This window comes from Elgaria multicarinata, chromosome 12 (genome assembly GCF_023053635.1).
Source record: "Elgaria multicarinata webbii isolate HBS135686 ecotype San Diego chromosome 12, rElgMul1.1.pri, whole genome shotgun sequence".
Classification (NCBI taxonomy): Eukaryota; Metazoa; Chordata; class Lepidosauria; order Squamata; family Anguidae; genus Elgaria; species Elgaria multicarinata.
Window position 1 is genome coordinate 10928878 of NC_086182.1, and position 20205 is coordinate 10949082.

The following is a 20205-nucleotide window of genomic DNA, read 5'->3' on the forward strand; positions in this document are numbered from 1 at the left end:
ATGGGAAAGCCAAGGGGTCAACACCTTGCTTGTAGGCCAGACGTTTTCCATCCTGGTCATAGAGGAACTTCAACTGATATTATGTTCTGGATAGGGCTGTACTCTGCCTGATGGATCAGATGTGCATGTTGAAGGGTGCACCTTGATCCAATGTTGTCACTAGAGACCCATGTAATGCATTATACATTAGGCTGCCCTTGAAATTAGTCTGAAAGCTTCAACTAGAACAGAATTCAGCTGCTAAATTTCTGGCAGGTTCACCTAGGGGGACCACTGGTTGCCTACTCACTTCAGAGCTCAATTCAAGGTACTACTGCTTACCATTAAAGCCCTAAATTGCCTGGGCCCCAAATATCTGAAGCACTTTGTCCATCTATACTGTGCCTGTGCATTAAGACAGGCAGAGGAGGCCCATTTCTGCATTTCATCTATAGAAGAAGTGCAATATGTAGGCGCTAAAGAGCGGGCCTTCTCTTTTGTGGCACCCTAACTTTAGAATGCCCTCCCAAAGGAGAGGCACCTGGTACCAACCTTGTATTCCTTTTGGCACCTGGTTAAAACTCTTTTATTTGCCTAGACATTTTAAATGATTGTATTTTCAACTGGTTATAATTTTAGTCTTCTCATTTCTGTTGCATTATCACTTCATGTTTTAATATTGCATTTAAACTCTTATATATACACCACCCTGAAATACATTTTAGGATGAAGGCACGGTTGATAAATCGACATAATAATTCCAATTCTAATTACAGCTATAATGATGATGATGATGATGCATCCAAATACACCCTAAGAAGCAATGTACACAACATACATGCAAGCCAGTATACAAAACTTTAAAGAGATATTCAGCTACTTCCATCCACTGCATCTAAAACTGCCTCTTCCAATTGCTGCCTCTGTGGGCTAATTCAAACCGACCATTGTAGTGTCCATATTTCAATAGTCAGTCCTTTTTGTTGACACTTAATTTGTATGCATTGAGTTCTCCATCATGTGCCCAAAGTCCAAATTTGCTCTGTCAGCACAAGCAATATTTTTAAATATTTTATTTTAAGAAAAAGTGAGGTCTTTTACATTTATAGGAACAAAGCAATTTTTTAAACCTATCCTTCCCAACCCCCAATGACCACAAACCATCTTTTCAAAGCACCTGCTGAGGATCTGACAGCATGGTGTAGCATGCTGACAACCACCTCACCATGCAAGCTTTCAGAAATCTATGTGAATACCACAATAAGTCAGCAAGACTCAGTTTCCTGGAACACGATGGGAAGTTTTTTGTTTCTAAGCCAATTGAAAGGTCAACCCAGTACCTTCTAGAGGTTTTGGACTACAATACTCACAATCCTGATCATTGGTAATGCTGGCTGGGGCTGACAGAACTGCAGCCCAAAACATCCGGGGGCTCATCAAGTTAAGAACATAAGAAGACAAAGAGCAGGGCTTTGTTTCCAGACCCCTGATCATCCTAGTTGCCCTCCTCTGAACACGCTCCAGCTTGTCTGCATCCTTCTTGAATTGTGGAGCCTGGAACTGGACGCAATACTCTAGATGAGGCCTAACCAGGGCCGAATAGAGAGGAACCAGTACCTCACGTGATTTCGAAGCTATACTTCTAAACTTCTCCTGTTGACCTACAAAGCTTTTCACTGTCTAGCTCCTTCCTATCTTTCCTCTCTCATCTCACACTATTGCCCCGCTCGTGCTCTTCACTCCTCTGATGCCATGTTTCTCGCCTGCCCAAGGGCCTCTACTTCCCTTGCTCGGCTTCCATTTTCTTCTGCTGCCCCTTATGCCTGGAACGCTCTTCCAGAACATTTGAGAACTACTAGTTCAATCGCAGCTTTTAAAGCTCAGCTAAAAACTTTTCTTTTTTCTAAAGCTTTTAAAACTTGATTTTGTTCTGACTTTTATACTGTTAGTTTTACTCTACCCTGTGCCTGTTTGGTGCATTATCTTCCCCTTCTTATTGTTTTATTTTGATTTTATTAGAATGTAAGCCTATGCGGCAGGGTTTTGCTATTTTATTGTTTTACTGTGTACAGCACCATGTACATTGATGGTGCTATATAAATTATTATTATTATTATTATTATTATTATTATTATTTATTTATTTATTTATATAGCACCATCAATGTACATGGTGCTGTACAGAGTAAAACAGTAAATAGCAAGACCCTGCCGCATAGGCTTACAATCTAATAAAATCATAGTAAAACAATAAGGAGGGGAAGAGAATGCCAACAGGCACAGGGTAGGGTAAGCAGGCACAGGGTAGGGTAAAACTAACAGTATAAAGTCCGCACAACATCAAGTTTTAAAAGCTTTAGGAAAAAGAAAAGTTTTTAGTTGAGCTTTAAAAGCTGCGATTGAACTTGTAGTTCTCAAATGTTCTGGAAGAGCGTTCCAGGCGTAAGGGGCAGCAGAAGAAAATGGACGAAGCCGAGCAAGGGAAGTAGAGGCCCTTGGGCAGGCGAGAAACATGGCATCAGAGGAGCGAAGAGCACGAGCAGGGCAATAGTGTGAGATGAGAGAGGAGAGATAGGAAGGAGCTAGACCGTGAAAAGCTTTGAAGGTTAACAGGAGAAGTTTATATTGGATTCTGAAGCGAATTGGAAGCCAATGAAGAGATTTCAGAAGCGGAGTAACATGGTCGGAGCGGCGAGCCAAGAAGATGATCTTTGCGGCAGAGTGGTGAACAGAAACCAACGGACTGATGTGAGAAGAAGGAAGGCCAGAGAGAAGAAGGTTGCAGTAGTCCAACCGTGAAATAACCAGCGCATGAACAAGCGTCTTGGCAGAAGAGACAGACAAAAATGATCGAATCCTGGCAATAGTATACAGGGAAAAAAACGACAATAAATAATAATAATAATAATAATAATAATAATAATAAGAAGAAGAAGAAGAAGAAGAAGAAGAAGAAGAAGAAGAAGAAGAAGAAGTGCCATGCTGGATCAGACCAAGGGTCCATCTAGTCCAGTACTCTGTTCACACAGTGGGCAACCAGCTGTCGACCAGGGATGAACAAGCAGGACATGGTGCAACAGCACCCTCCCACCCACGTGCCCCAGCAATTGGTGCACACAGACTTAACTGCCTCAGATACTGAAGATAACACACAACCATCAGGGCTAGTAGCCATTGATGGCCTTCTCCTCCAGGAATTTATCCAACCCCCTATTAAAGCCATCCAAATTAGTTGCCATCACTACATCTTGTAGTAGTTTTTCCCTAGGGTAAAAGAGAGACTTTAAATGTAGGTAACAGACCTGGAAAAGACTGGAGACCCTGGAAGGATGTTATTAGTCAGGGCAGACACTACCAGTTTCAGATCAATGGTCTGGCTCCTTCCTATGTACTGCTGAGTAAGCATATGTATTTATGACCATGTGTGACACTGAGGGTACAAGACCTGGGATGTGCTGGGATCTGCCCCATGCACTAGATTTAAGCAGATTACAAATATAAAAGTTTGGAACCACTGTTGTTCTATGGCTGCTAGCTAAATAGCTTTGCGAAGTAACCTTTGACAATGCATCCTTTTTTCTTTAAAAAGGGGGATAAGAGCAGTTCAAGAACTGCTGAGCAACCTGAATGCCCTAACCGTCTCTTGAGACTTTCAAAACACAAGGGGCTGAGTTAATGTTAAGTACCATCATTATCTCAGCCTGCTCCTAGAAGCCTCCCTGACAATCCTCTTCCTGCCCAAGAAAATCTGTTGTCAACAATTCTTCCAAGCTCTCTACTGCAAGTTTGAGACTATGCTGTCAAGCTGCACACTGCTTATACGAGAAATACGGCCCCGTGCCTTTATGTGGCTGTGAAAGGCTGGAGACAACAATCCAGATGCTGTTTCCTATTATGACAGTGTAAATTCAAAGCCACTCCACTGAAGTTCATGAAGCTATTCAGCAGGGACACCTGATCAAAGCTGAGAATGGAATCTGGCTGGGTCGGTTTTCAGTAAACGTGTAGATAAATAGATGTAAAAATGTGTGACCATTGCATTGTATTTTTGTTGTGGATTCATCCCTGAGCGCAAACAACATAAAACATTTGGAATACATTATTAATGCGATAAACCCCTTTTCAAAGCAGAAATCATTATCAGTCATCAGACCCACCATCAGCTATATGCAGAATGTGCCCCTGTTTGCATATTTTTGTCAATTTTTTGGAAAACTTTTCCGGCCTTTAGCAGCAGCCAAAGCAGAATCCATTGCTGTCTCATTGTTCCAACTGGCCTAAAAAGAAATAAATATTCTGTCGTTCTGACCAGCATGTCACTCCTTCCAAAATGGATGAAGGATATTTTCCAGGCCGATAATGAAAAGGAGCAAAAGATAGATAGGCATAATAAGCTTGTGTAGCATATGTGCTGAGGAGAATACGCACCTTAAAGGACAGCTAAATGGAATCAAAGAGTAAGACAAGGGAAAGGAAGAGAAAAACAGATCAGGGAAAAGAGGAGGAAAGGCTAGAAAGCAAGAGAAGTGAAAAATAGTAACTATGCTTGAAAAGTCAGCGGGGGACACGCAGGAGGAAGAGAAGGGTGTGACAGAGACAGACTGGTGCAGAGCGAGGCCAAAGCACTTGGGCTCCGTTCAGGAATGCTTGCCATTCCACAATCCTTGCCCACATGTCCGTCGCAGGCCTGTCCACCCACCAGGAAGGGGAAATTAAAACCATCGTTTCCGACTACAGCAAAAAGCAACAGAAAATACGATGACAGTTCAAACCAACGGGAACCAGGGATTACGACTAAGAGCGCCCAGATGAGGGAGGTTGAGCAAATGGGAGTTTGGGGCGGGGGTGGGGTGGGGGAAAAGGCCACGCCATGTGGCTAGCTTTGTGTATGAAATCCTCATTAGAGGCCTATAAGGACATGAAAGCGGCTTTTGCTGTTTCCGGTCCCCTACTCCCCCCCCCTCCCAGGGAGTCGTAAAGCTGGGTTATCTGCTTTCACTGCCAGAGAAAGATTCACAGACTGAGACTGTGTGATTAACTGGTGAGATTTATAGGGTTACTGGGGTGGGGAGAAGTTCATACATTCATCCTGTATCTGCCCAAGCACAAACTACAGGCCTTAGGCAGAGGCTAGAAACTGCTACTAGCAGTAGGCTATTCGCAACTGGCTGACCAGAGAAAGGAAAGGAAAAAGTTGAATGAAGTTGCTCACACAAGTGCTGGGCCTCTGGACTGGGGAGGTGGGGATTTTCAACACCCACCACTGGTTTCCAGCTGTTGTGGAAACCTGCCAAGACACTCACTCATGAGCTGATAAGAGTTTAGCTGACGCAACAAGCTGGTGCAGAAGGCTTCTGGGTTCTAATTATATAGGAAGCTCAGCTTTTACAAAACTCTACCGAAAAGGCACTGGATAGAAGTATGTCAAGCCAGCCTCAGACTCTACCTCTCAGCCACTTATTCTCAGTTCTGAAGACTCCTGATTTGGGTCTGTCACCTGGATTTGAAACATCTCCTCCATCCTGCTGCTGGTCTTCACAGAGGGCAATTCCAAGGGTAGAGTTGTTTATTTTAAGCCTTTCATTTTTGTCTCCCCTGGTTACCTCAGAACCGGGACTGTCAATCTAGCCTCAGGCCTAGTATAAATCCTGCCTACGCAAGTCAGCCCCGAGTCTCCAAGGAAAAACTGCCAACTGTGTCAAGCAGTTAGCTATTTTGGCCCCTTCCCCTCTGTATTTGTGCCAGGAGAGGGAACATGTTACACCATACCCTGCTGTAGTAGTTCTCTAGAATCCTCTCATTCTATCCAGTGCCTCGGGGACTCTAAAACCTGGAAGCAGCTCCCTTCAGCATATTTGGGGACCACCATTACCAGCAGCTGGGAAAACACACGGGAGAAGCAACGTAAGTCGCCTTGGGCATGCCTTGGTTTGAGAGATAATAGCCAAGCCCTGAAGTGGTTTAAGACAGAGTAGAATACATAGCCTGCCATAGTCCGATCATAGGCATCAGGATCTAGATTGTGTGTGGACAAGCAGCTGCCATGTTCCTATCCAGAGCATTCGAGATACAAAACCAGGTATCTTTCACTGCATTGTAACTTTCTGCCAACAGTATGACCTGGATAATTGAAAGCTTGGCAGTATGGGAAGCATATGTCTTGAGGGACCCAAACTGTGAAGGGAAAAAGGACCCATTTAGTTAGAATCAGTGGCTTAATAAGTTAGTTTAGGTGGCTTAATAAGACTTAACGCCGCGTGATGAGCAGCAAGACATCTGGATGTGAAAGGCATTGTACGAATGGGCCGCCAGACACAAACATCCCAGCTTCTCTTATATAATGTGCCACCATCGGGATCAAAGCAGAGAGCATGTCATCCATGATGTACGTAGCTAATGCTGCATATGCTTTTACCAACCCCCATCCTGGGACAAAGGTTGCAGTGTGAACACGCCGGCAGCTGACTTTTCATTGAACTGGACCTGGGGTGAACTTTCCAACCTTACTTGGCCATCTTCTGCCCAACCCATATATTGAAGAACACAGCATTCTCACTTAAAACCTAAATGAACTGAAATTAACCCTGAGCAATTCCCCACTGGGGGGCTGTTTTAACTGAGGGGTGGGGGTGGGGAAGGGAACGACTTCTGATCCTACTAACCGAGGAAAGATGCCGTCCCCCAGTGCCCCTTCCCTTGAGTCAGCTGCTGCTTTTGAAGAAAAGTGATCATGCTTGCCGGAGTGGCCGAGCGCCTCCTGGAGCTTTGTACCGCTGCGCAAGAGAACAGGAAGCTTCATCCGCCTGCGACTCTGATCACAACACATTGCCACTAATGATCATTGCCTGGATTGAATTTGTCTGTGTTTTTAGCTAATAAAGTGTAAGGACCACCACTGAAGGGGGAGTAATGAAGTGCAGCTGTTAGAATCAAAGCCCATTTCTAGGTCAAGGCGAGTTTTGGGAGTGGCTAGGGAGGATGATCCCCTTTGGGAAAGCCATACCTAACAGGAAACAAGTGAAAGAATCCCAAGGCAGTTTTCATTAATCTCCCAGACACGTTACCAGAGGACTCCTAAAGCAGGAGGAGGGGAGGGCAATAAGCCTGAATGCCTATGGTGCCTCTCATTAATACACAAATGGATCCCACGGCTCCTTAAAAATGTACTGAAATCCATATGCATAAACTCTGCCCACCCCTTGGCTGCCAGCTTCACGTACGCGGATGCAGCAGGGGAAGAGGAATCATCCAGGTTCATCCTAAAGTGCAGCCAACTAAGTATGACTGGTTTTTTTAATGGGTTGCAACTGCACTCAACTTAGAAAACTGCGAAGAAAGAGGGGGTAGGGGGTGGGGAAGAAGGAAAGGGATTGAAATGGGAAAAACCAAGGACAAAAAGATGGGAAGAGAAGCAGCACCTAAGCAGGAGGACAGAATCAAGAAACTGGCCTGACTTCCAGGGAGAAGCAATCAAAATCCACGTTGCAGATTTGGGAGATTTGGGCGTTATCTATCTCAATTCAATTCAATTCCTTTTATTACAGTCAACAGACCAATAAAACATATAAAAACACATAATAAATATTTAAACTACATGAAATTAAAACAGAGTATGATTGCATAAGCCTCCTTAAAGTTCTGTGCTAGAAGCAAAGGAAAGTCCTGCCACCATAACTGATCTGGTAAGGATTGCGTGATTAAGAAATTTAGCAACTTGTTCGGTGGTATGCTTATCTTGAGCCTGTAAAAGGACTGACATAAGGGTCACGGACGATTGTCCAGGTAATCGTTGCGTGAAAGGATGGATAAGGGCTTTTCTTGCCTCCTGATAGAAGCTGCAGTTGAATAATACGTGGGAGATAGATTCCACCTCCTCGTTGTTACAGGGGCAGCATCTATCTGATAGTGGGACTTTCCCAAATCTGCCCTCCATTACCCTAGAAGGCATAGCATTAAGCCTTGCTAGGGAAAATGCCCGCCTATATTTGGGTATAGATAACCAGCTTAAATACAGAGGTACACTATTTTGGTCGTGACCCTGTAGCCCCAAGGCATACGGGGAACATGGGCCCCGTGCAGCTTGCTGTAGTTCCTGAGTATCAATATCCAGGAGTCTCTGCTTAATGATCCTTTGGCGCTACCCAAGTCCAGGGATAACAGATGGTCTTGGGAGGGCCCTATGGTGGTAAGTTTTAGCTGAACTGCTTTCACCCATGGAGTTTTATAAGAGTCCATCCAGACCATGGAGGTGAGCGAATTAGGGACAGGACTTAAATTGCAACGCAGCCAGAAATAGAGTGTATGTATCCACCCTATACATTTTAGGGTACTCAACCCAACTTCCAGATTTAAGACTGCACTAGCAACACATCTTGGAACTCCAAATATTAGCCTTAGAAAGGAAGACTGAACACCTTCCAGTGAGTTCTTATAAAGAGGAAGCCATATCGGGGCACCAAATAGAAATTGGGACACCTTATCTATCTCAAGCAGGATATTGCACTATGAAAGCAGTATATTAAAGGCAGGAGCCACACTACTGCTTTATAGCGGTATTGAAGTGCACTGCAGGACCTACACTACTGCTTTATAGCAGCATTGAAGTGCACTGACAACTGTTGGGGCCCGTTGATACATACCCTATACCGCTTTCATAGTGCTATCCCCTGCTTGGTGTGGCTCCTGCCTTTTATATACCGCTTTCACAGTGCAATATCCTGCTTGGTGTAGATGAGGCCTTGGGGTCCACTGGCTAAGGAGTTGGTCCCAATCTGAACATAAGAACAGCTCCGCTGGTTCAGACAAAGGGTCCATCTAGCCCAGCATTCTGTCCACAAAGTTGTCAACCAGCTGTCTGCAGGAAACCCACAAGCAGAGATGTAAAATTTCCAAAGATGTTGAAGACACGAGGAAAAAATACAGTTTCCCCATTTTTTTTTCCAGAAATCAAAAAAATATCCCATAGCTATTTTTTAGTGCTGTTTACAAATTTAAAGGCCCAGTTGGCATGTAATGAGAAGCCACCGTTGGGGATTTTCCCTGCAGGGCTTCTTGTTGCAGCAGCGGCCACCATTATGAATACCCAGGATGGGCCGTAGCTTCTTGCTACATATGAACCCAGCAAGGGGTGGTTGACAAGCCATCCAGAACCCATGGGCTGTTTTAGGGTTTGGGTGGCTTGTCAACCACCTCAACAAACCACTGTTGCCATGTTTGTATGGAAGGAGAAGCTACAGCAGGCCACTGCCACACCCCAAATATTCAAAATGGTAGCTGCTGCTGCTATAAAACATCCTATGGGGAAATTCACCCACAGTGGCTTCTTATTACATGTAGATCAGGTCACTTTGTTGACAGGAAGTAGGGCCATATACTACTGTCAGCCTTCCTCAACTTGGTGCCCTTCAGATGTTTTGGATTTCATTGCCCATCAGCCTGAGGCAATACGGCCAGTGGTCAGGAACGCTGGGTGTTATGCATGTGTGTGTGACTGTGTACATGATGTGTGTATTGGGAGGTGAAATCTGTGTGATGCATTTGTTTTATACAGACAAGAGTTGGAAAACACACGTAATACATTTTCCTGGTGTGCAGTCTGTTGTAATGAGTAATACAACTGGCACAACAGGCATTTGGGTCTTTTTCTTGCTCACAAACTAGTTTGAGGGATCGCGCCGACAGGGAAGGCAAATTTCCCAGTTCATACAGAAGATCCCAGGAAGCTACAGAACGTTCCCTTCAGAGATACGGTGGGCTCTAACTGCCCCCCGGCTCTAACTGGCCCACCTGATTAGCTGGAAACCACACACACATGCTTCTTGTATCAGAAGCCAGTCCCAGTCCTGCATATTCTACCTGCAGCTGGCTAAGTCACCAAGGCTTGCTTTACCAGCCGTTTATATCCACCTTTCCTTATGTGGACCTGGACTTCCCGTGTGTCATGGTAATTCCCTTGCCCCGAAAATCAGCGTAGATACACATTCAACACTCAAAACATAACCGAGGCAAGCTGCAACCTTTGCATGAGCTGACTCAACTTTTATGCCTGCCATTACAAATCCAATATCCACACTTAAAATACTTTGGAAGAAAAAAGATGTAGCAACAGGAGGGAAAAATAGCAAAAGCTATAGGGGCAGAAGAGAACATGACTGACAGCCATGAGAGGCACATAAGGAGCAGTTCTACCCTCTGAGCAATAGAGTCTTTTCTAAATTCTGCCTAGCAAATTTCCAAATATATCTTGTCAACCATGGTTTAAACAAAAGAAAGGGAAAGTGTGTGTGTGTATGACTGGGTTCATGCAACATGACAATCTACACTCAAGGTATGGATTGAGCATGGGTTGTCATTGAATTATGGGTTGTTGTTGAACCATGGATTGTTGTTTGAACCCAGCCATGCTAACAAACCATGTTTGTTAACCACAAACAACCCAAAGTTCACACCCCAACAACAAACCATGGGTTTTCATGGGTTTGTTAACATGGCTGGGTTCACACAACACAACAGCCCACAGTTCAGGGACACTCCATACTCAACCCATACTCAAACCTGAGTGTGGGGTTATAATGTTGTGTGAACCCAGCCAGAATGTGCTCAAATTTCCCAGAACCTAAATACTACAACAGCTTTGCTCATGATATAAGCACAGGGCAACTATACTTCCAGCTTAGACCAGCCTTCCCTAAACTGGTGCCTTCCAGCAGGATCATGGGCCAGTCCTGGCTGGGGATGATGGGAGGTTGGGGATGGTTGGCTTAAACTATATTATTTTCCTTTCCTTCTTGGAATTAGAGACAACAGAAATGTCAGGTGTAAACTAAAGTTACTGTTGAGCAATTTGACTCACTCACTGTCTTATTAAAGTCATTTTATTCTCCCTCGCACTATTTCCCTGTAATAAAGAAGCGAGTTAAAGATTTCAAAAATCATTTGGCTGCAGTAACAGAAATTCTCCTTAAACATTTAAGGAGTCTCTAATGCTTGCTTATCGCTCCAGTAAATGCTAATGAGACTTAAAACATAGGAAAGATGCTCATAGACTTACAAGGATAAAAGTATGGCCACAGGGTTAGATGCACTACTGGGTGAAGATGCACTTTTAAATAGAACACCTTGACGTTTTATCAGCCTGAGGAGGGGAGGTGCTACTTCCAAAGTGAAGATGAGAGAACTCTTATGATCATAGCAATTCAAAGGATTAAAAGGCTAAACTGTCCAACTTCTTGCCCCAAAGACAGGACCACCTCACCACTAGGCTCCCAACCGACACAATCCTGAACACAGTGTTGCAGAGCGGTGTACATTCAAAGAGCCAAAATCTACTCCAGGGTAACGCAAAATTCTGCAACAACAAAAGCGGAATTCTACAGCTGGAATAAATTATGCACATGAAGTAAACCTGATCATATTTTGAAATTATCTGCTTCACATGTGAAAAAGAGAGAGTCAGCCCTTGGGGTGGGGTCAACAGAAACAATAGGTTTTGATATATTCACTAAGTGGTTAAAAAAGTCAAAACCCATTGTGTGTGGGATTCTTTGTAAACAGTGCCCCTGCATAAGTTGAAGAGTGTGTGCGTGCGTGTGTGAATATTTATGCTAGGCACTGTACTCCCTTCTAATGTTTTAGAATGTTCTGCCTTCACATTTTCAGCCTTCTCACTGTAGTGATGAGGCATAGAAATTCAGGGTTTGTTTTTTTCTAAATGCAAGTTGGGATTTGCAGAATTTCGTAAGCCTTCATAGGCTTCACCAATGTGCCTTGAGGGGGACACGTATTGCTCGCCCCCGTGATAAATCATGTTCCTCTGTGAGGATTGCAAAAGCACCTGCTATTGCTCATACAGAAACATTCTACTTACTTTTTCAAGGGCTCTATGACTGTCTTTTGGATTTGGTTCACCTGTTGGAAGAAGAAAACATGATTAACAATAAGTTGACAAAGGAAACAACATTAACAAAAAGCATAGCAGTGTATCCTCACCCCCTAAACAGGATTGCTTCTGTTCAGGGTTCTAGCCAGCCTGCCATGCTCGCAGTAATGTCCATGCACTCACAACCACATTTCCCAATTTTCATTTCGAATTGACACTCCACATTGTGCACCTTTTGAAAATGCTAAGTTTTCATTGGGCTGTTTTGGCAGGATTTCCACCCTTCAATTTAAAGAGAGAGAGAGAGGGAGAGATTGAGATTTGTACTTTTGTAACCTTGAGGTTTCCCCCAAACCTTCTCTCTCGTTTTGCAATGGGAATATTTTGGTTCTCTTTCTGACAGCACTCATCACCTGAGTTCACTATCTGAGGGAGTGCTGTCCACATTGTACACCGAATCTTAAGGTAGGATCTCAGCATAAACAGTAATTATCGATAAGTGCACAGGGAAGAAGCTGAATTTCCATTGCAACATGGCAGCACCAAAAGATACCTACTACAACAGGTATACAAGTTCTGGCTTAAATCAAGTGTGGAGCATCTCACTCCGTTTGACCTGCCCGCTCTCCCAAATGATTGCACACTGGTGTGAAGCACAGGTTGCAACACTGCCGTTATAGACCATCACTTTCAATCCCAACGTTGCTCAGGTGGCTCTCTGGCACAGTCCCAACCACTTAAAGCAGAAGGACTAGCACTCTGCACGACAACTTTTAAATTCTGAATCTAGAACTCTACAATTCTATTATAGGAACGTATAGGGGTGTTTTATGCATAGCTGTATACATTTAACTTGTATGCACTTAAATGTAATAGGACTGTATAGCCTACCGGAAGGCTCACAGGTTGCACCCAACCCTTGCCCTGATTTTTTGAGCCTACTCCAAGCCAAAAACATGCTCTGCTCAGGGAAAGTTGCTGGCGTGGCTGACACTTCCCCCAGCTTTGATTAGGAAACGCCGCAGAGGCTCCTGCAATAATGGAGAGACCTCAGGGGCAATTCTCAACACATACTTTTTATGGGATGCCTCCTAAATTGGAAATACCACCTCACTTGCAGCTAATAACCATGTGGGCTACCATGTCCAACTCTGTAGGTACTCAAGACAAAATGGCAGAACAACAACTTCATGTTTTGCTTGTTTGTTGATTGTAAAATAACCCTTCTTTTCTTTATATCTCAAAGTATTTTACAATTAAAAATATGGATAAAAAACAATACTATTAACACACAGTAGCTTTCCAGCCCTCACGCAGCTTCACCAGGAAAGCTAAAGAAGCTAAGCATCCCTGAAGTAGAATATTTGGGAGAAATACACAGGTGACTGCCGAAGAAGGTATATCTTGCTGTGGAAATAACACTGTAAGCCACAGAGAAAGGCAGAGAGTTTGGTGGTGTAGAAAGTCCAACCCAAACTCCCTCTGATCTGTCACTGTTCCGAATGTTACTTTACAATGGGCCTATTCAGGCAACACGCTAAGCCATGGTTAGGCTGCTAACCCTTTTGCAGCAAATGGTTAGTGAGCATAAAACATGGTTATGTAGCCACCATGGTTAGGAATGGTTCACACGATACGCTAAGCCATAATGTTTAGCTCAAAATGCTTATCCACCGTTCCTTAGTGTATCATCTGAACAGGGTCAATCAGAGAAGTAAATTCTTGATTTTTTAAAAACATACCCAAAAATGTGATTTTAAACCTCTTCAGGCATGCAGCCATGACTGGACATCAAAATCTGCAATTTGCGGTATGATCCCAGGCATGCAGGCATGGACACCCTCTGAAATAAAGCCTTTAAAGTTCCACTGAGCATATATACATATCTGGAGGCTTAAAGGGAAGCTTTGCAACAGCTGCAGATGGACTTGAAGGACAACGTCTTGCCCCCTCCTCTCCCCAGACACGCACACTCTCGCTCTCTGAAACATACCTTCTCTTGGTTAAAAGAGTCCATTCTCTTCATGGCTGTGTCCAGAGCCATCACCATCTCGAGAAATTTGGGGTCTTGTTCACAGAGTGGGTTGGAGAGTAAGTCAGATGAGATTTTCACTGCTGACTTAGACATTGCTGTGGTTGGGGCAGAACCCAGGAAAAAGAAAAAATCTATTGATGACCCAACGCTGTATAATCATTCAGACACAAAAGTATGTTGCTACCAACAGGTAGGAATTCACTCTAGAGCATGATTGAGCGATTATTTTAAGATGCTGCTGCCTATCGACTACGCATTTCTCCCCTTGACTGGGTCATGCTTTTGCCTACTACTGAGTGCATCTAAACCTTGGTGTGTGATTGGAGAGGACAGCACTTTGTTTTGCCTGTTTTACTTATAGGTTGAGGCATGATAACTGTTTTGGTGGGAATAGCAAGGTGTAACAAAATTCTGATGTCTATACAACTAGGCTTAGCATGCCTGTGGGCAAAATTTTTGGTACCTGCTCATTACATCATAACAAAGAAGCACCTGCATAATGCATATATGATTACATTTAAAATACCACCTTTCTGCCTATGCATTCAAGGTGATTCAAAGGGTCTGTTCAGACAACACACTAAGTCATGGTTAGGCTGCTAGTCCTTTTGCAGCAAATAGTTAGTGAGCATGTTTAAAGTGTGATTATGTAGCTACCATGGTTAGAAATGGTTCACATGACACACTAAGTCATGATTAACATGACACGCTAAGCCATAATGTTTAGCTCAAAATGCTTAACCACTACGGCTTGGCTGTTGTCTGAACATGGTCAAAATGTCTGACATACAATGGCCATGTTCAAATGTTACACTAAACTACCGTTCAGTGTGATGACAAAGATGCAGCAAGCCTTGCACTCACATGCACCCGCTTCTCTCTCCTTTGGCATAGCCAGAAGATGGGAAGCTTGCACTTCCATTTTAGATTAAACATAGTTTAGCGTGACATCCAAACCCTAAACTGTGATTAATCTTAACCATGGTTAGTGGAAACAAGCCAGCTTTGTAAAGGATAGTTTGAAGTTGGTTTGTTTACAAAAAACATAATTAAAATTAAACTCTGTTTGTTAGGTTTGGATGACACAGCAAATTGCAGTTCATGTAAAACAGAATCAAATGTTTCCAACTTCTTACGGTTACACTGGAGGAGGGTGGGAGAAAGTGTGCAAACCTAAACTATAGCATTACATCCAAATGTAGCCATTATCTTACTGTAATCCTTATAACAATCCTATAAGGCAAGTCAGTATCATAACCCCTTAATGCAGATGTTGGACTGAGAAAAATAATGCTTTGCCTAAGGCTATTGAGTGAGTTCATGGCAAAGGCACAATTTGAACTGGAGACTTCCTGATCCACAGTTCAGTCACTATGCTACATAACCTCTCACTTCATAGCCTCTTTCAATATGCAATGAGCTCATTTATCCCTGTAACCATCCTGAAAGGCGTGCTATTAGTTAGTACTCCCATTTTCCCAAAGGAGAACTAAAGCTTAAGAAATCATCACTTGCCCAGGGCCACCCGGAGAGCTGGCATTTGAACACAGATCTAGCCATTCCAGGGCCAGCACTGTCAAATACACTCTAGTGGTAGGTCAAGTGTTTCATAATCCTGCTTTTCAGGAACTCATTCATTATCTCGTGCCTACAGAATAAACTGAAACACAAAGCGCAGACAGTCCAGAGTGCCTAAAATGCTAATGGGAAACCTTCCAGGAACACTAACTGATGGGTTGGAAGAAGAGCTATTAATGAATTTGTGTAAACGCGGGGATAATAGCTCCTATGTAATCAAGTCCATACTATCTAAACGCACCATTTAAGATACTGCATAAGTAAGGCTCTCTTTAGAATAGGCACAAGGGTGGCTAGACGCTTAGAGCCAGCCTTTTTTCTCAAAGCTGTTAAGCACCGCTTAGACTCACTGCAGCTCTTTCAAAATGAAACAAATCACAGCCTATTAAGCTTTTGCAGCTTTCCAGTAGTAGCTTTACAAAAATTATCCTGTGGCAGCTGTGACAAGATAATGACAGTAAAGCAAAGGTTCCTAGGCACACTTACCTAGGAGTAAGCCCCACTGAACAAGGTGGGATTTACATCTAAGAAAACGTACATAGGATCAGGCTGCTGGGCTAGTATAGTACAAGAGGATCTAGCTATGGAGAAAGTACTCAAATGAGAGCAGGAGACTGCCTCCAGTGCCAAAACTGAACAGAGATGCAGCAATGAACCTGGGTTCCAATCCCAGTGGTGGAAGCATCTACTGATGTCAGCTGGTGTCCTCTGGCTCACTTAAGCCTCTTTCACAGGAAATGCCCCCTCCTTTAATTTCCTATGCCATGTGATGTCACACTGACACCATGTGTTGCATGTTAAATGATAACTTTTTTGCACCCTGGGTCTTCTAGTGTAGGAGGGGATCACATCTCCAGGAGGCCAATCCATCTGCCACGTTCCCCATGAGATACAAATGGCAGCGCACAACAGGAATTACAATCTTTAAGGCAAGAGTCTGTTCACAGAAAGAAGGCAACAGGATTACATCACTTCAATTTCCCATTCATTGTAATTTAAACCGCATTTCTAGAACTGCCATTTTAATTTTGCTTATTGACAGGTGGAAATCGTCTGAATACCTTCAGTGATAGCCAGTGTGGTGTACCCGTTAGAGCACTGGACTAGGAGCAGGGAGACCTAAGTTCAAATCTGCACTTAGCCATGAACCGTACTGGGTGGCCTTGGACCAGTCATTACCTCTAAGCCTAGCCTAACTCACAGGGTTGCTGTGAGGATATAAATGAGAGTGGTGAACGAGAAAGGAATAGTGTTCTTTGAAAGGAATAGTGGCACACAGATAAAACAAACAAACAAACATTTCTATTGAGATTAACCAGGTTGGCAAAACACAGTTCTATCTTATCACTAGAGACTGACAAAGTGCTGAAAATATTGTCATCATCAAGGAATAAGTTAACTTTTGCAGCCAATATTATGACACAGGAAAACAGCTTTTTAACAGAATTGTTGTTGTTGTTGTTGTTGTTGTTGTTGTTGTTGTTGTTATTATTATTATTATTATTTATTACATTTATATACCGCCCCACAGCCGAAGCTCTCTGGGTGGTTTAAAAAAGTTCTCTGGCCTGTTCACAGAAGGAAAAGTTCTAGATTCACCCAGCTTTTCTCCATGCAGGGAGAAGGCGAGGGAGGAGCGAAGTGACTGTGCTCTGTCGCTCTCCCGCCTCCTCCCCCTTTGGAGAGAGCCCTCAACCTGAAACCCATGGGGCTGGATGGGCTGGCCTGACAGGCCATATTTGGCCCACAGGCCGGAGGATCCCCATCCTTGATCTAGAGGGAGGGAGATAAAGAAGTCCTTCAAGGGTACGGAATCTCCTGATATTTTTATAGGTACACTGGGGTGGAGGAAAGAAGATAACTGGAATTGAACTCCGAAAGCCTAAAATGACATCAAAGAAATGGTTTTTTTTAACAAAAATTTAAAAAACTCTAACAAATTAGTAGGCAATTATGAGCTAAAGGAAGTCAACCAAATAAATTGGGGAAAGGAAACAAAGAAGCACAATAGAGATGTTTCCAGGTGCCGCTGGTTAGATTGGCAGATAAAAGAAAGTAAGGATTTGTGCAAGAGCAATATGGCAACAGACATCATCTCCACATGCAGGGATAACACATACAGAGTCTACTTCTCAAATACATACATCACAGAGAATGTTATAATAATAATAATAATAATAATAATAACAACAACAACAACAACAACAACAACATTCTCTCATGCGTGAAGCAGTTGGAAGGGCTGCTGGTGCTGCTGCTATCGCTGCACTCAGTACTATTTAGTTTGGAGGAACAGAGCTTCTTGTGGCAGAAACCAGAGATTTGCTGCAAGGCCAACTAAGTCCAACATGATAGTATAGGAAAGAAATGTTCATTATTTTTCAAGCAACAGCCACCTTTTCAAGCAGGAGCGCCACAGGAGACAAGTGGCAGGTCTCCTGACTCCCCACCCCGAAGCCTCCTCTGGTAGCCCAGATCACAGCAGCCAACCCAATTGTCGTGTTTCTAAAAACCTCCTGCCTTCTTGGGAGACAATAACAAAGCCTGCTAAGTAACCCACAAAGCTTTATTCAAGCAACAAACATCTCTTCCCACCTGAAGAGAGTCTAATCTCTAAGAACTTTCCCTTAGGCAAAACTATGCAAACTAAGCAAGACAATTGTCCTTTCAAGAAGAATGGAAAGCCCTTTCCCAAGACACGTTAACTTCAGAGAGACTAGTTCTGAGGCAGCTTCTGACGGGACGCCAGACGGGCTGACTTTCTCTCGCCTTCCTTTAGCTCTGCCCGTTTCAGTCTGCGGCGTACTCTAGGATCGGCTAACCTCTCCGTGCTCTGCCCCTCGGAAGAATATTGCCTTCCCACTGACTATGCATTGTTTGCCCTGGAGGAGTTAAGCTCTGGAGAAGGTTCACTCCCAGTTGGTGAAGAGCCTGTGAGAGCTTTCTCCCCTACTGGTACAGGCTGGCCTGTTTCTGGCGCCGACTCCTCTACTTCAGAATCTGATTCTGATTGATCGCCTGAAACACCTTCTTCCAACCCAGGGGGAGCAGGGCTGGACATGACACCAACTAAAGCAAAGAAGGCAAAGTAGAAAGCCCCCTGCTGAGAGTGAGCAGCTACTGCAAAGAGAGATAGGGAGTGAATGGGACAGATGACTGAGAGTCGCCATTGGCTCTTGGGCCTTGCAGTGATGAACACAGGTATAGGCGAAGTAAACCATCAACCTTCCATCATTGGGATGCAAAGGAAGGACAATGACACTGGAAAAGGGAGCAGGGAGGGAAGAGAAGAACAAAATACTCTGCCAGAATTCTGCTGGACTTGGAAAAGGCACATTAGCATCTCCACATCATCTACATCCTCAACCCTTAACGTTACCAGGAAAGGGGGGTGCAGGGAAGAGGTTCTTCCAGAGGATTTGAAGGTGTAATTAAATTTGCTTAACAACATTCATTTAGATTTGGGTTTGTCCCAGTTTCCACTCGCCATTAGGAGGGACAAGCAAAACAAAGAAATAACCACCCTCGCTCCGTAATTCAGGGTGACATGCCTTTAAATGCAAAATCATCTCTTGCGATCTGGACAGAGCCTGAGCTAATTTGTCATGATGCCAAGAAGCTGAAAGGGGGGTGGGGGATGGAGAGAAAAAAAAGAGTCCTCCCACAGATCCTTTGGGGCTTGAAGTGATCCATATAAAAACGCCCACTGAATTCTCTGCAAGGAAAATCTTACTAGGGGAATCTAAACAGCAGCCAAGCAAGGGGATTTATTTTAACAAGATGTTTGAGCTTTTTCTTCCCGACCTGGAACATTTGGGCTTTGTGTGCATGGGCACACCTTCACACATCTAAACATGCATTGCATGTGGATAGACACTAAATTCTGAGTTTATTTCAGAGCCCCACGCAGACAAGGCTTTAAGTAGGTTGGGACTATGTGCCTGCCCCCACACTGCCTGACGTCTGTGCACTAGATGTCACATTTGAATAAGGGCTCAGTGTGCACAATTGTGGGCTCAGTCTGCACAACTGTGCTGAGGTATGATCATTCTCATTGGGTCTAAATACGTTAAGCTGTATGTGCATAGACCCATATTTTAATGAGATGTGCAGGTGTCAGGCAAGGCAAGGCAAAGTAGGTGTGATCTTACAGTAATTCCTGCACTGACCACATCCTCTATTCTATGGTAGGAAACCTGCGGCCCTTGGCCTGATTTCATTCAGGTGGAGGGAACTCAGAGAGAGAAAAGGAGAGCCCGTGGGGGTGGGGAGATATCTCTGCAAATGATCACTTCAGACCTCTGGCTGGAGCAATCTGTCCTTCTCCTGTTAGCTTGTGGGGAAGAAGGGGGGAGATGGAGGGGGGAATCCCCCCATGCTGGCCCCAAACCAGTTCCCCGTGCCACCTTTGTATAGGCCTGTGCATTTTCACCATTATCACTGTTGTACAAATTCAGAGGCTAAAAGAAATCTAGAAGCAAGCCTGAATTCTGTACTCAGAAAATTATCTACATTTTCAGATTCACCCTGCAGCATAAGGTTTGTTTATTCTAATGTATTTACCTTGCCTTTCAGGTAATTAGTTGTCCCCTGGGATTGAAAACACGGCATTGTTTAAAAGTTTTAACTTCCGCTACTCACATTCAGAGAAGGGGAAGATTACAGGTATGGTCATCACGCCCATCACAAAAGCTGCCATTTTTTCCTCTCTCTCCAAGAAATCTTTCAATTTTTCT

At 43.8% G+C, this 20205-nt stretch overlaps 1 protein-coding gene across 6 annotated transcripts in view; it reads right to left on the bottom strand.

Moving 5' to 3' along the window:
* The window catches only part of BIN3 (bridging integrator 3), a 149036-nt gene that overhangs the window by 54320 nt on the left and 74511 nt on the right, over nucleotides 1–20205 (bottom strand). For all 6 annotated transcript variants that reach the window (XM_063138949.1, XM_063138953.1, XM_063138952.1 and 3 more), the window contains 2 exons: nucleotides 13850–13986; nucleotides 11845–11885 (listed from right to left, as the gene is read on the bottom strand). In XM_063138949.1, the coding sequence (XP_062995019.1) occupies nucleotides 11845–11885; nucleotides 13850–13986 (178 nt within the window). The remainder of the gene's footprint in view (nucleotides 1–11844; nucleotides 11886–13849; nucleotides 13987–20205) is intronic.